The 16,787-nt window shown below is 29.5% G+C and overlaps 1 protein-coding gene across 6 annotated transcripts in view; it reads left to right on the plus strand.

Moving 5' to 3' along the window:
• The window catches only part of LOC106468401 (zinc finger Ran-binding domain-containing protein 2-like), a 100,032-nt gene extending 87,008 nt beyond the window's left edge, over positions 1-13,024 (plus strand). For all 6 annotated transcript variants that reach the window (XM_013928826.2, XM_013928824.2, XM_013928825.2 and 3 more), the window contains exons 8-10: positions 6,055-6,332; positions 9,042-9,143; positions 12,831-13,024. In XM_013928826.2, the coding sequence (XP_013784280.1) occupies positions 6,055-6,332; positions 9,042-9,143; positions 12,831-12,864 (414 nt within the window). In that variant the 3' untranslated portion in view covers positions 12,865-13,024. The remainder of the gene's footprint in view (positions 1-6,054; positions 6,333-9,041; positions 9,144-12,830) is intronic.
• The last annotated feature ends 3,763 nt before the right edge of the window (positions 13,025-16,787 follow it).

The following is a 16,787-nucleotide window of genomic DNA, read 5'->3' on the forward strand; positions in this document are numbered from 1 at the left end:
GTTAAAGAGGACATCAACATGTTTTTTTGCTTCAAAGCTAAGTGATTTCTTTATTCAGGGCATTAACAACCCGATTGTAAGATGGTAAAGCATCATCAATAAGAATGGAGACTATTTCACTTAATAACTGTTTTGTTTTGATATATAAGTTGTTCAGTTTTTTCATCTAAAAAAAAGCAACATTAATATCTTGACAACCTAATTCTATTTAGTCTGTTTCTTTTAAATTTCATGTATTTTGGTTAAGTATTTCCATGTCAGAATAATAAACATCAAGGGATATCAGTGACATGCGCACACACACACAGTATGGAAAGGGTTAACATTAGAGTATATATACCTTCCACTTAGAAACTTATATTTTGAAAATATGGAAGTTTTAACGTCATACAATCTTTGCAATATCACATTGATGTTTTTTGGAGAGAATGCTAATTAATGCTAATGCTAATTTACCTAATTATTTAATAATTGTTTCACTTAATCATTTATCTTTATTTGGACTAGGAATTATGTTATCTACTCACTAATTCAATAGACCATTGTTCCAACATGCTGAATATGACAAGAGATAAAAAACTAAGCTTTATTATAGAGGTATTGAAACAATAATAGGCATTCTAGCTGCTTTATACTCAGTAAATTTGAGTATGTTTATTTTTAGTTATATAAAACAATATAACAAATTATTTATTTTTACAAAAATGTATAACTAGTTAAAATGCTTTGAATGCTGAAGGGCAATTTGGACTATTGATATTTATATCTCTATAACTACTTGCAAGCTTAAATTATATTTTAGCCCGTTTTTATTTCAGTTTTGTGTGAAACATTAAGCTAAATGGAAACAAAAAAATCCTTTGCAAAAGTAACTAATTGAAGTAACTTCTAACATCTATTTATCTTTGAATGGTAAAAACAGAAGTAATTATTGAGTTGATTTTTATTGGTAAACCAAATTTCTAAGCTGGACAATAATTGATACTTGCTAATTGATTAATTGACAGCTCTATTAATTGATTAGTACAGTGTTCTCTAGCTGTAGTACGTACAAGCCAGAAAAAAAGTTAATAGGAGGTGCTGCTAGCCAGTTGCATTCCCTCCAGTCAGCAGTTCAAGAATAAGAAAATAATTAAGAAAAATTGGTGGTTGGGTCCAGCCAGACAATTTCCTTCCTTCTATTCAAAAGTGTAAAATTAGTGACAGTTGCAGATAGCCTTAGTATCTATTCCTTCTTGAATCAATCATAATTTTGATTAATCAATTAATTTACCTGACACTAATCGTTATAATCACTGTTCATTATGGTGCATCAGATATATAACAATTACAAAAAGTTGGTCAAAGGTATGCTCCCTGTACTTTTTCCCATTCTACTTTCAGCCTAAGTGAAGATGCCAAAGTCTTGCCACTAGTGCCAAAGATTTTTAAATGTCAAAAGTCTATTAAAATTGTTAATTTGGTAATTACTACCATTTTTATTTTAATTAAAAGTCTATAAGAAGTTGCTTTCCTTTTAATTGGATTTTAAAGTTTTAAATTCAGATGTTTTAATCCTTTCACTATGGGCTCAATCCCAGGGACTGACCTCGTAACCATTTTGTACTTGTTATAGTTTTCATACTATAACTTTTAATACAGTATGCATATCTTAACAAAATTTGGCATATTATCATTAAACATAACAAGGCTTTTGTACACAAAAATATCAGATTCTTTAATTATGTTTTAAGATTTTTTCAATTATCGATTTACTTGTGAACTTTTTATTTTTGAATGGTAACTATCCCACATGCGAAGTAATTTTAAGATTAAAAATGCCTTTATGCGTCAGAAAATTGTCAAATTTCATTTGCAAAATCCCCATAACCTCCTAATAAAATCCAGATAGATATCAAACTTTTCTTTAAAGAAAAATATTATATTTTATCTGTCATTTTCTCTATCTTATCTCTGTATGAATTTGGTTAAATTGACTGACCTTGTAACTACCATAGAAAATTAGGAAATGATTAAGCTATGCTTGTTTCATTCTAGAATGGCTACAAATTGTGACATGAAAACACAAATGTTTATTCTAAATAGCTTAAATCTCATAACATTATACATCTATTTATATTTATTATTTTTATTTTATTGACCTTTCAGCCATGCCTGACTAACATTACAGAAGTTGCAATCATGGTGCATGTGCATCCCATTTTACCATATCTAGTAGCATAATACTGGCATTTACAAAATGATCTGTCTTGGCTTTGTTCTAGTGGACCAGTATTTTGTAAAATACAGTCACGTTTCAGTTATAATACATTACATATGTATATATACTATTACTATTTACAAATATATTTTTAAATTTCTTAAAGCATAGAACAGTAAATAAAGAAATATATAAAACAATGATCTCTACTACTTACAATTGTAAAGAAGTTTGTATTCACTTGGTGTACATTGCATGCTAAGCTTTTTCGAGTTTTTCATGTGGAGGATGTAAAACAAAATAACTTATTTAGGGTTTATATATGAGTTTTGAAATAATAAAGAGTTATAGATTACTCTACCAATATTGCACAATTCCAATGTAATTTTTCAGGTTTACTAACTAAGCTTTATTTTGTTCTACAAAAATATTGTATTTCAAACAACATTTTCTCTTACCCCTTCCTTTCGAGGTTGGGAACAAAAAGATTAATCTTGGGAAATACTCACCTTGTATAGGCTGAGAAATTCATGTGGGGGAAATTCAGAACTTTCATTTGGTTATAAATACATGATAGAGGTAAGAGGGTGTACATAAGCAAGCATTTACAAAAATGAAAGAGGTGGATGGGACCACTGTGTTTGATTTGCTAAATAGAAAAGATAGGAGGTTCTTATTTTATATTCTAGTCTGTAAATATCAGTGATTTTTGTTTCTAATATGGAAGAAACTATAGACTTTGTATTTGAACATCGCAAACATCTAATTTGAATCTCAGAATTCAGTATTTAGGAATTTTGTTTCAATATTTACTTTTAAATTAACTAATGTATAATCCTAAAATTTAAATAAAATCTACAATTTGATACCAAACTTATTGATATACATTCATAAAATAGTTGTTCAATAAAATTTTGAATGTAAGTCTACAAACTTGATGCCATGCCCTTTGACCCTTGACCATAGGAAAATCTGTAGGGATAGGGTTAATGTAATATTTAAATTCTGAACATATAATTTGAAACACAATCATAATATTCATTGAATCTTGTTTATTCAGATTGTTTGATGAACAATGGATTGACCTATTTTGAGGAAAGATCAGGATATATGGTTAGTGGGAAAACCTATACCTGAACTCTCAGCTTCCAGAATTCAAACAAAGAGAGTTGTTCTATGAATGTTCTTCTATTTAAAATATAAACCAATGCAGCATGAAAAGCACATCAACTTTAATGGTGCAGTTGCAGACAGTCATACTTGAAATTCAAAACCAATGGGACAAAGCAGGAAAAGTCAAAACTAAGATTTTGAATCTTTATGATAGTTACAAGACACTTCAAAAGAGAAAAGGGTGTAAATCAAATGAAGCAAAGGAAAAATTGTTTGTTGAAGAGCTACAAAACTACTCTTTCCTTTCATACCAAGATGTTTAGAAAAAAAATGGAAACTGACCAGTTCTGAAATTAGGAACAGAAAAAAGATGTTTAATTTCTGAAAGCTTTACAAAATCAAAGGTGTCTTTTAGGATCAGAAGACAAAGCATACAGTAAGAAAAAAAAGAAAATAACGAGAGAGAATTCTTATTTCATGAGAAAAAGTCTGAAGAATAAAGAAAGCATAGTTTTGCAGCAACTTTCAGTATGAATCCAGAATATCCCAACCCCTAGCCAGTAAGTTCCACAGACAGTCCAGATACACAGTTTATAAATGAAGATTTTTAATATCCATCTTAATCTAGTGCTAGGCCTAAGAATCCTACATCCATGAGAAAGGGAACCATTACTTTGGAGCCTCCAAGCAATCTATTCATGTCAAAAAAATTCAACAATGGCAGATTGTTTTATATTTTATCTGCAGGTCAAAGAACAGCATTCATGGCTGCAGTCATTTCAGAAGGTGGGATAATGTGACTCTTTCTAAATCAAGTACAAGGAGTGCAGCAAAAAAAAAAAATTGAATGGAGAGTGTTATTACTATGAAAACCTCTTTATTCCACCGAAGTATGCAACATTACACTGAGACAGAAAAATTGTTCCAGGAGATGAGGAGAAGTTAGGAGTTCTTATAGTAGGAATGCCAAACCACAAAAAGTAAAAATTGTTTGGTGCTCCAGCGATTCCAGATGGAAATGGTACAACCCAGACTAACACAAGCCATGCTCTCGCACCCTAGTTGAAAGTAGAATATTCTGTTGTTGGACTTGCTTTTGATATTACTGCTTCATACTCTGGTGCATGTATGTAGTTCAAAGCTTTGCTTAACAAGAAAGTTTTTTATTTTGCTTGCTGTCATTACATCATGGAAAGAATTTTGTGTGTAGTTTGGCAGGAATTGTTTGGTGCAATAACTGATATGGACAACCATGAGCTTAAGAAGTCTTGGAGAACTATTGAGGAACATTTAACTTTTAAGACACTGCGTTTCTCTGATCATCGACTTAAATGTCAGCGGTAAATTATCATCAGCTTTCTGCGAGGAAGATTGATTTTAAAATCAATCTTCCTTGCAGAAAGCTGATGATAATTTACCGCTGACATTTAAGTCGATGATCAGAGAAACACAGTGTCTTAAAAGTTAAATGTTCCTCAATACTTCCCCGAGCAGCTTCAGATTTTAAAGCTGCTTCGAATTATTCAGAATGTGCCGAGCTGATGTTGATTTTCCCAGGAGGACTGCACTGGCTACAGCCTGGTGTATATCATCATGCCTGTTGGATGGTAACTGTGATTTACAGTGCTAAGATGAATGCATTTGAATTATGATCAAGCCAAAATGGACAAGTTACATTTATCCAACACTTTCAGAAGCAGTCATTACTATGCTCAACAGCCATCTCTGGTTTTGCGCTCTTCTCCAACTTCATGTCAGAATCTGAGAAGAAACAAATTGATCATTATGAAGGACAAAAAAATACACTGGAAAAAAGGAACACCACTTTTTCCACAGTCAGCTTCATTGACAAATTTGGAGTCTTTGATTGGCAGAAAATCATGGCTCCTATTCAACCTTTTTGTTATTGACATTGACTGGTTACATTTGCTACCAACACAACTATGATATTTCCAGGAAGCTGCCAAGGTTGTTCACCATGCCAAAGTGGTAAATGATCTTTCTGAAAGAGCAGTCAAACTTATCACAGACTTTGCAAACACCAGAATGAATGATGAAGAGCAAAGGTAATTCATGCTGCAAGTAGTCAAAAAACACTATCGCAATGCCCCAGATTTCAAAAAGAAAACTAAAAAATACCTGAATTGTTGTTTTCTGTGACTGTCTGATTGTCAGAACCATTCTGTTGTGTGACTTTTATGTTATTATTGAACTTAATGAATAAATTGAATATGATTTTTCTTGATGCATTAGTATTTAACTATGTTTATAGTAAATAGTAAACCATTTCAAATTATCCATTTTCTTGTGACAAGGCTTTAAATGATTTTTCAGACCTCAAACATTACACTGGTCACTTGTAATGATCAGTATAATGTGCAAAAGCCCAGGGATCATGTATCTTTTAACTTTGAAATTTTCAGAGCACTCTACCATATGTAATAGGTTATATTGATTAACTTGCCCAGCTCTGATGTAAATTTGCTTTTATTGAAATAATTTTTTTTTCGGAAATGTATAGTTATGTTTGTATTGTGGGCATTAGTCAACTGTTTCATGAGGATATGTATAAATATTTTTCTGTAGGCCTGCTGATTTAGACAAAATAACAAAATGCTGTCAAAATGCCAATATTTTATTTGTTAAAGTAGAGAATTACAAGTTACTAGAAAAAATAGAACGCAGAATTGTATTTCATTATAAATATTTTTATATGATAATGTGTCTTATTCTATTAAAAGGATGATGAAGATGGAGATGTTTCTAAATATGACCTGACTGGGTGGGGTGATGAGGATGAGAATGAAATGCCAACAAAAGTCAACAGTGTCAAAAATAATCACAGAAAAAGTCGATCTAATTCCAGATCATCCTCTCATTCTTCTGCATCTTCACCTTCAAGGTCTAGCCATTCTTCTCAATCTCGCTCATGGTCAGTTAGCAGTTCTTCTTCCCACTCCAAATCAAGTTCAGCCTCACCTAGAGGGAAAAAACGGAAGAGATCTCGATCTAGGTCAAGGTAACAGGGTGGGGTGGTATGGTAAAAGGTCAAAGGTCATTATCACTTTTCATCTTTGTATGGTAACTTACAATGCAAACTTAAGTTGATTTTGTGATCTGAGGCTGTGACATGTTATTGATGCATCTCAAAATTGTCCTTGTATAAATTTTGAAGGGTTTCTTGTTTGTTTAGAAATTATTCCATAACACTATATTTTTGAATTACTGTGGGTGTGCTGCCACCACATTTAACAGTGGCAAAGAAATTATGGTTAAGATAAAGAGCCAAATCTTACTATAAACAACCATGAATTATTTTCTAGTATAATTTAGAAATACCCTGAAACTTTTACAATAAAACTGTCTATATATCTTTAATGCAGAGGTGGAATCATGCAGTCCTTAAGAGTTGTTTTCATACTTGATGAATGTTTTGAAGTGATTAGAATCATAGTTGAATTGGTGTTTGATGCATAAAAAAACAACAACACAATTACCATATTATAAATAAAGATCTAATTACAATAAATTTGGTGAATTAGCTAAATACTAACCTTGCTCTAGATTTGTTTTATTTAGCATTCAAAAATCAATCTTAGGTTTTTGGGGACTGAAAAATCTTTGTTTATTTAAATGTTTAAAGTAAGGTAGTTTTAAGTAAAGTCAGGGGTTCTATCCCCTTGTTCAGGCTCAGTAATTCGTGATTATTTATATATAGAAGCTCATGGCTGCATTAAATATCAATGTGTTCAGAATTGGCCATGGAACAGCAGGAAGATCTCTTTTTAAGGTATAACGTATCTACAAGTTAGCCGTAGTTTGTGCAGTATTATAAGAATAACTTTAGTTTGTGGGATTAAATTATACTCCACACAGTATGGTAAAATATTATGAGAATGATTTTGGTTTATAGTTTGTGTGATTAAACTATACTCCACACAGTACTGTGCAGTATTATAAGAGTGACTTTGGTTTATGGTTTGTGTGATTAAACTGTACTCCACACAGTATGGTACAGTATTATAAGCTAGGTACCTTTTAAATGCAAATAGACAATTTTTATAATCTTATAGTACACTTATCTACTGAGCATTTGTAACTTTTACTTAGATCATAGTGCTTACAGTTGTGGATATGTATATATAATGTTCTTCTTTATTAGCCAAATGTAAACATAGCTCTATTAGAGCATTGTACTGTACTCAAACTGCAATCATAAAGTATATCTTTAAATTATTTCAATGTTTATTAAAGAACTTAATGTAAGGTGTGGCCTTGTATTAGTCGTACTGTGAATGTAATGGTCCATGGTTCACATCCTGTTGCTACATAACAAATGCTCCTCACTTTAGGGTTATTGGTGTATCATAGTCAAATCCCATTATTCAATTGGAGTAACCCAAAAGTGAGTGCTGTTGGCTAGAGCTACTTTCTAAATTAGGGATGGCCAGCACAAACAACACTTGTGCAGCTTTGTACTAATATCTGAAATACTTAATGCACACTTTCATACCAAGCAATGTCAAACCAAATTTTTTATCCTGTTAAAATGTTCTTTCAGATTCCAAAAATAATTTTGTACTCTCTCTTTATAGTTTATATAGGAAGAGTTATGTTTGTCAAAGTTTTATAATGCTTTTTGTACTTGGTTTTGATCATTTCTTGAAACATATTTGGGATTTTTTTTTAAATATTCAGAATTCATAGTTTTCTAGATTCTATTACATTCACCCCAAATTATTAACCTACAAAGATTTAAAGACAGTTAGTGGTTGTGTTTGAAATTTATTTCCCTTTGAATGTAAACAGCAATTAACATGTATTTTCAAGTTTGACATTGCTGACTTTAACATACTGATTTGTGATCTTTACTGATTAAAGACTATATTGTCAAAGAATATGTATTTACCTACATGTATGATTATTGCACAGCTTAAAAGAAGTTTTGCATTAACTGGTATTTACCAGTAATAGCCTGTTACTATATATTATTGTTTGTTTTTCTGCAAAATAGTTGGAAAAAATTAAAGTATTGATTTTTATGAAGGCTTGAGAAAAAGTTTGATCTAAAATGTTTGACATATTTTTATTTAAAAATTGAATAATATTAAGTGAATGTTGCATAATTTCTAATCAAGGTAGGAAAGAAGAAAGCTTTGTTTTTAAAAATAGATATAAATATAGTATGAGAATGATATAGTAATGCGTGTATAAAAAAGTAATTGGGTTAAAATATATAGAAATATGAAATTGCTGATATTAGAAATACCTTCATTATATGGGTGAGATGCCAGCAAATTTGGATATGTAATGACAAAGCAGGTAACTGTATTCTGAAGTTTAGTTTTGTTTTAACTCCACTATTGAAGATAATTCTTACGAGTCACATAAAGTGTTGTTACTGCTATATATATTGTACCTAGAATTTGGAAATAACAGTCTTCAGAGGTAGTGTTACATTGTAGTAGATCAGATTTAATAGTGTAACATTTTTAAATAGAAAATACAAATTAGAGATTCACTTAGAAATTATCTTGATTAGTATTAGGTAGTGATAGCAGTTCAAGAAATGTTGCTACAGCAGTTACAATGTTTGTTATGCATGTACAGCTTTAAAAGACTGGATCATAATATTTAAACAAGAAGGATTAAATTTGTCACATAATAGGTATGTATAGCCAGAATTTGCCATTCAAAGTAAAATATATTTTTTTCTTTTATATTTAAGGTCAGACTCTCCAAGATCCAGAAGGAAAGAAAGACAACATGATTCACACTCCTCTAGCCATTCTCCTTCTAGCTCACACTCTGGATCTTGTGAAAGGGACAGGTTTGAGGGGAATTTTGTATTATGTATCTTATGTTTACAGTTGTGCATTCTGTTTTTGCTTATGATAAAAAACAAGTATTTTTTTTTGTGGAAAAGTGAAAATTATAATTTATAATTAGCCAACTCCTAAAAATAATTTCATTTGCATCTCTAATTAAAGATGTGGATATTGTTTTGTGCAGGATAGCCACCAAACTATGTAACAATAGAGTATTAACTTAGAAGCTTTGAAAAAAAAAAAAAAAAACTACTTGGTTGTATCTTAAAAATTGTAGAACTTTTTTTTATTTATCTTCAAACTGATTCTAATAAGAATTTGCTAAACCCTCTCGATACAGGTAGGTTAAAGTATATGTCATGACTTTTTAGAGAGTTATGTAAAAAATTTAATTAAATTATTATCATTGTACACGAGTAAACTTGGCATCAAAACATAGCTAATAAATCAAATAATATAAGTTTTAAATTCTTGATTTTATAAAGAAATATTTTTAAAAATCCTCAGTCTTGCCTAATATGAGAATTGTGGCTTTTGTTCTCTAGGTCTTCCCTCTTCAACAATTTATTTATCATCCCTCTGACAAGTACAGAATTTAAAGTATTTATTGTAACATAGATATTATTCTGGCCAATCATAATTATTATGGCTTTCAATCTTCTTTGTTTATGGAGCCATAAACAAGAAGTTCAGACCCACTTGCCATGCCCACTTGTCACATGCTCTCTTTTACAAATTGCCAAGTTTTCTCTGATATTTTATACTATATTATTTATAACCAATAGAAAGCCAAAAATTTTAATTGATCAAATGACATATTTGTTCTGTTGTTTCTTATACAGAGTATTGTCCATTTCACCTCCAGTTTGAAATCTCTCTCGGGGTACATTTACATTGACAAGTTTAGCTAAATTTTTAAAGGCTTTTATTGCATAGTTAGAAAGCCAGGTAAATTATGATGGTTATAGAACATTGTTTGTTTTGTGCATGTTATTATTCAGCGTTCTTAGGTGCATTATTTAATTAAATAAAAATGTTGTATACTAATACCATTAGTATGAAAAAAGTAGGCTTAACTTTCATTGACAGCAAAAAAACGAGGACATAGGTAAGTATCATATCTCTTGTTTTTCATGTGTATTCTTTGTTTATTATTATAAAAGTAACTAAAATGTAGAAATTGGAAACTTATTAGATAGGATAATGAAATATAATAATTTTTAATGAGATATGTTTGCGAACAGCCTGTGCATTACGTAATACAATACAGTAACTTGAGTTACACATTCTCCTGTGGTGGGATTTTAGTCATACACAAATCAAAGGACTGTAAAACAATAAAATTAAGTTTAAACAGATGTCTACTGTTATGAGCTTTAAGTTATTTAGGATAAACAGTTGTAGTTTCCTATTACAATTTGCAGTCATTCTAGAAAGAAAGAAGGATAATTTAAACATTTCGTATTATTTTATGGTGTTTAAGAGATTGTTCAAATCGACTGTATGTGTATAGAGTTAGGGTACAGAAAATAACAAATAAAATGTAACGTTTTACTGATAAAAAAAGGTCAATATTTATTTAGGAGGTTTTAGAGATTACATGAATGAAATTTGACAATTTTCAGATGAAGAAAGGTATTTTTAAACTTAACATGAAAATCACTTTGCACTCAGAGCAAATAACACTATGACTTCTTATATGCATGGACAAATTTTTTGTGTACAAAGGAATTGTAATGTTTGCTGAAAGCTTGCCAGATTTTATGAAGATACACAAAACATATCAAAAATTATTGTATAGAAACTCTGATGGTCACTTTGTGGTCACAAGGTCAGTGTAATTGACCAAGCCCATAACAAGAGGGTTAATAAAGTTACAAAATTCACTTAGTGTGCTGTTTTTAGAGAAACAGGATTGATCCCTTTCTTAACACTGAACAATTACTGTAGTACAGCTTTATCTCTGAAATGGGTTTAGAAACATTTCTATTGTGTTTTGTCATGATTTTTCTATGCTGTCTTGTAAAGTTTTATAATTTTCACATAAGATTCAAATATTTATAGGCTACTAATGATATATGTTGTTTAAAGTTAATTCCCAATGCAGAAAAACATTCATGTTAAAATTTTATTACTTGGATAAAAAAATACTTTTAGAAAAGTCAAATAAGCTTAAGTTTAACACACTCATGTGATTGTATTGTTGTTGTACGTTTCTTTCTTCCAACTAGTAACTTTCAAAGACAATTTTTTTTAAAACTTTGTTAAACATGAATATTCTGATGTGATCTCACCAAATACTACAGTAACACACACGTTCATATTTTCAGATACTGATATAGACTTAATGTGAGTGAGTGATAGAATGTATGTATATTAAAACATCAAATCAAGGTTTGCTCTTCCATGTTATTTTTTCATTAACTCACAAGTTTTCTCAAACAATTTTATCAACCAGCTTTAGTTGACTCTGTCTTCAGACTATTTAACAACCAATTAAAAACGTTCAAATTATAAAAGGAAATAAAATTCATCACTGTTCATAGTACTGCTGAAACAATAATAATTATCACTTGATTCATGTGACATTTGATTTATTCTATTAAATGTTCATAAATAATTTACTGTCAATTATTCCATTGATTGAAATACTTAAAGATAGTTCCTGAAGTAATGACTGAAAGCCTGTGAATTGAATTGAAACTAGTATGGAAGAGAAAACCTAACTTTATTGTCTTAATATATGCATTGTTTTTATTTTTATTTATTGAATATATATATATATATATATATATGATAGTCATTAATGTTCAAGTGCAAGTGAAATTAAATATACATTAATCACCTGATTGCAAACATGCCTTTTGAAACCATAATAAAATATTTTTGATTTTTCAACACATCAACTTTTGTAATATTTTCATCAGTTCAGTAGTACTTCAAAATTAAAAAAATCGTTACATAATAATATGGTTTAGAAATATTTCTGAATGAAGTTAACAAAACCACATATACTGTATGAAGTTGCAGTTGTTCAATGACTGTTATACCATTTATTATTATCTAGCCAAACCAGGAAACAATTAGTATCGTACTATTCCTTTCATACTTGGATACACTGAACTAAAATTTCCCCTAGTGGGTCAGTGGTCAGTGTACAGACTTACAATGCTAAAATCTAGGTTCAGTAACCTGTGGTGATCATAACAATTATAGCCCATTGTATGGCTTTGTGCCAAAGCAGAATTCATATATTTTCTCATTTTTAATTTCTACTAATTATTAACACATATTCCTGGAAGCCAAAGATGGTCATTTATAGTTGGGATTAAATGTATAATGCACTGACACATTGTGTTCCTTGTGTTGCATTTTACAAGTCTCATCTAATTAAAATAATTGACAAGATGTTTTTTTGTCTGAAGTAAATAAGTTTGAGTACAACACAATTGATTTTTTGACAAGGCTCTAATGTGTCAATAATTCTGAGGGTATATTTTAATATCTCAACCCTCATATTAGAGAAGTTTGTATACCTTATTGAGTACGAGGTGCAACATAATCCTTCATATTCCATAAAATAAAATCTTTCATAAGATGTTAAGTTTTAAGAAACTTGTCATTTCTGATTTTTAGAAAGTATAATTCATCTGCATTTGTTGAATAAGTGTTCTACTTTTCATTTTCAGAGAACACTCAAGATCACCCAGGCAAAAGAAGTGAGTTAAACAGCACTTTGGTGTGGAAATATGCAATCTAACAGTTTTATGTGGTTTAAAATTATTAATTTTTTCCTTATTTCCTTTGGTTATGTGAATCCATTTCTGCATACAGTAGAAAAGAAATAAAATGATTATGCAGAATAAAGAATCATATACATAAATTGTTTAGCAAGTTATTGCTTACAGCATCTTGACAAGTAAATACATATTCACGTTACATGTGACATGCTAGAATAACCACATTTGATATACACAATTCATTTGATGGGTAATCTACTCAAAGAAGTGTGAGTTATGTTTTAAAACATTAACAGTTTACAATATTAATTAAGCATTTTCAGTCCATAAAGTTTGGCATTTGAGTTACTGTAATGTCTGTTATTAGAAGCAAACTGAAGAATTCACATAGTTAAGAAGTATTTATATCTGTTTTGGCTGCTTCACAGGCTTCATATATTTGATACCTATTGCTGAAATCTCCTAGCAGTCATAAGATATTGAAGAGACAAACTTTGAGAATAAACTATTGTTATGCTTCTTAGAAAATATAGAGTTGAATCTTATGACTTGTATGAAAAATATTTCAAAAGAAAGATGTACAAGTAATTCAAAACATGCTATAGCATTGTTATAGTTTAGGAAACTATTGCATGTTTTTCTTTTATAAAAGTTACCCTTTGAAAACAAAAAAATGCATATCATTCACATATTGACTCATAACCTGAAATACTTGGATACACCATAGTTTTACTTTTTAACATTACCTTGGAAAAATTGATTTTAATTATTCCTCCAGTGCATCTTTTGCTGTACTGGAAACAAAATTTTTCTTTTTGTGAGAGAAAAAACTAGGCATTGAATTATAAAGTAATTCTGTTAAAGACACAATAGAAGGGAAGTAATGAGCCAAGGTATAATATGTTTAGGACTGTGACTTTGAGTTCTCTGCATAGAATACTATTTTGTAAGTAAATTGTGTTTTGTTTTTAGATAAAACTGTATTTTCCCTAGATAACTTTCAAAAAAGCATTAGAAAATTGTGTGAATATTAGATTTGAACATAGGAGATTATTATAAAAATCAGGAGGCCAGAAGTTGACTAGAAACTATTGCTTGCTAGCTAACATTTCAAGTTCATTTACATATTTTTTCCACAAGCTGCACTCAATTTTAAAAATGTTTAAAAATTAAGAATAAGTGTTTGTGTGATAATCTTTTTAATTGATAGTGTAATTCTTAGTTTTTTTATTATTAAACCATGACAATATAGCACTATACTTAGCAAAAACTGAATTGGTAACTTGTGGTTAATTAGTTCATCCGAATCATGTGAAGTCAAATACCACATAAATAATCTGTGTAGGGAAAGCCTTTTAAGATTAGCAGAAGTGTTCAGTTCTACAAACATGCTTTGTGCACATTTTATTTGACTCCTGTAACATACAGTGCTTGTATTTTCTTTTTGTATACATAATGACTGCTTTAAAAATATACAAAAATGTTGTTAGGTTTGGTACTGAAAATTTTGATCAACTGATTATTATGCCATTACTGTAAAGTTAATTAGAGCTCCACAGAATAAATCATTTGATATGCTTTCTTCTGTATTGTATCCCAAGATTTATAATAAGTGTTTCATGTATAAAACTATATATTGAATATTTTTTTACTTTTAGAATGACTTTTAGCACTAAATTTCTAAGAATAATTGGGAACTTAATTCTTATAGCAATTTAAAGTACTGGTACTTTTTGAAAGTACAAATTCTGTGTTTTTCTATGAATAAAATTATGTAAACTGCAAATTAATTTTATGACACTTTCTTTAAAAATCTGTTATCATGATGTGATGCCAGTCTGTAAAAACCCTTTCAATTGGTACTTTAAGTAAAGAGACCTAAAATGCAACCACATTAGAATAGATTTTATAAATATAGAACAAAGTGCTATGTCATTAGGTTATCAGTTTCTTAAGTATAGAATTGTGGTATCATTATTTTTCAAAATTCAGTTATTCTTTAGTAATGTTTTTTTTTAGCTTTATACATAAGATATCCATCATTCTAGTATAATAGCTTTTTAATTCTGCATTTAAGGATTTCTCCTTGTATAAGAGACTTAATCTTATTAAAGAATTGTTATTCTCCTTATATTGGCATTTCAATTTTGTATTGAGAAATCCATCATTCTAATATAGTGGAACTTATTCTATGCTTAAAAAATCAGGTTTTTATGTTAGTTACCTTTTGATTCTGTATTTAAAAAATTTACCTTTTCATATAGGGGATTTTTATTCTATTTCTTCATTCTTCTATCTAGTTATTTAACAAAAACTTAGATTACTTCCCAAAACTTTTGTTTTATGAAATAATAGTTTAACTATAAAGTTTAAAACTTAACATATTGGATCCTATGGTTTAAACTTTCCTTTTAAGATATATTTCTGTTTTCCTTTTGTTTTCTGTAAGTATATTTGTGTTGAGTTTTTTTTTTTAAATAATTTTATGTTGATTGCTAGAATGCTTATTGTAAAAAAAGTGTAATACCTAATAAAAAAATATTTATACATACACAAAAACTAAAGCTAGTACAATTTAGAGAAATAATCAATACATATTGATTATTTAAGGTCAAAATTGAACTTGAAATGCTGAAAATGACTATCTTATTGTTTTCATGTAACTGTGAGTGTAAAAATATGTACTTTGTATTTCTATGCTTTTAGCTTATAAGAATTTTTTTTGTTTTTTTTGAAAAACTAATGAATCTGTATTAGAACAATTATTGCTCAGAAAACCACTGTGTTGTGAAATACTGGCATATGCAAAAGTTGGTGTTATAAATTTGCATATAGCCATTAGTAACATGGTGACAAGAAAAAGTACCCAAATGCTAAACAGTAAATTGAAAGACTAAATATTAATTTTACTTAACTATGTGATGGTAAAAGGGATGAAAAAATATTGGTTTTATTAATTTAACAAAATTCTTTTAATCCAGTTCTGATAAATTTATCTGTCCATGAAGAAAATATGTCAAACATTATCTAGGTTTGACTGAATTGAAGAATATAAGGACCCCCCCCCCCCCCAACTTCCAACACTAAAATTTGGGATTCAATTCTCTCTGGTGAACAGAGAGAGATAGATAGCTTGTTTTGTAGATTTGCACTAATTAGGCAAAAAAATTCAAAGAGAAAATGTGTATAAAGTCAATGAAACATATTTTCAAAACGGCCTTTTTTTTTGTACAATTCATCAACTTAGTAACTTATGCTACTTTAAAATAAATTTGCATACAATACACATGCATTTAATTGTATCATAAAACAGACTGAGTGTGGCCAAGTGGTTAGCATGCTCGACTGTGAACCCAAGGATCTGTGTATGGTTCACATCCTGTTGCCATATGTTCCTGCTCTACAGTTTGGTCCACAATGAACTATAAGAGTAACAGTTACATCCTTCTATTTGAGCAGAGTAGCCTGAAAGTTGGCAGTGGGTGCTGTTGACTAATTGCCTTCATTCTAGTTTATCAGTTCAAAATTAGAGATGGCTAGTGCAGATTGGCCTTAGGCAACTTTGCACGAATATCTTAAACATACAATTAATATGTTTTCATGTTAAACAACATAAAATCAAATCTGTATACTACAAACATATCAGATTTCCAAGTTAATTTTTTTTGTTTCTGTAGTTTTAGTTTTAATAGGAAAAGCTGTATTTATATCTCTTGTGTCACTTTGTGCAAACATTCAAAACAAAAACAGTTACTATATCTTTTAATCAGTGATTTTCACTTCAGCTAGATATTTATGTTCATTATTGTGAATCTTGAACTGTATAAAAATTTGTTGTTATTCTGAATGTTATCTAAACATGTCTTGAAATATATATATATATATATATATATATATATATATATA

The sequence above is a fragment of the Limulus polyphemus genome, unplaced genomic scaffold, assembly GCF_000517525.1.
Source record: "Limulus polyphemus unplaced genomic scaffold, Limulus_polyphemus-2.1.2 Scaffold2995, whole genome shotgun sequence".
Lineage (NCBI taxonomy): Eukaryota > Metazoa > Arthropoda > Merostomata > Xiphosura > Limulidae > Limulus > Limulus polyphemus.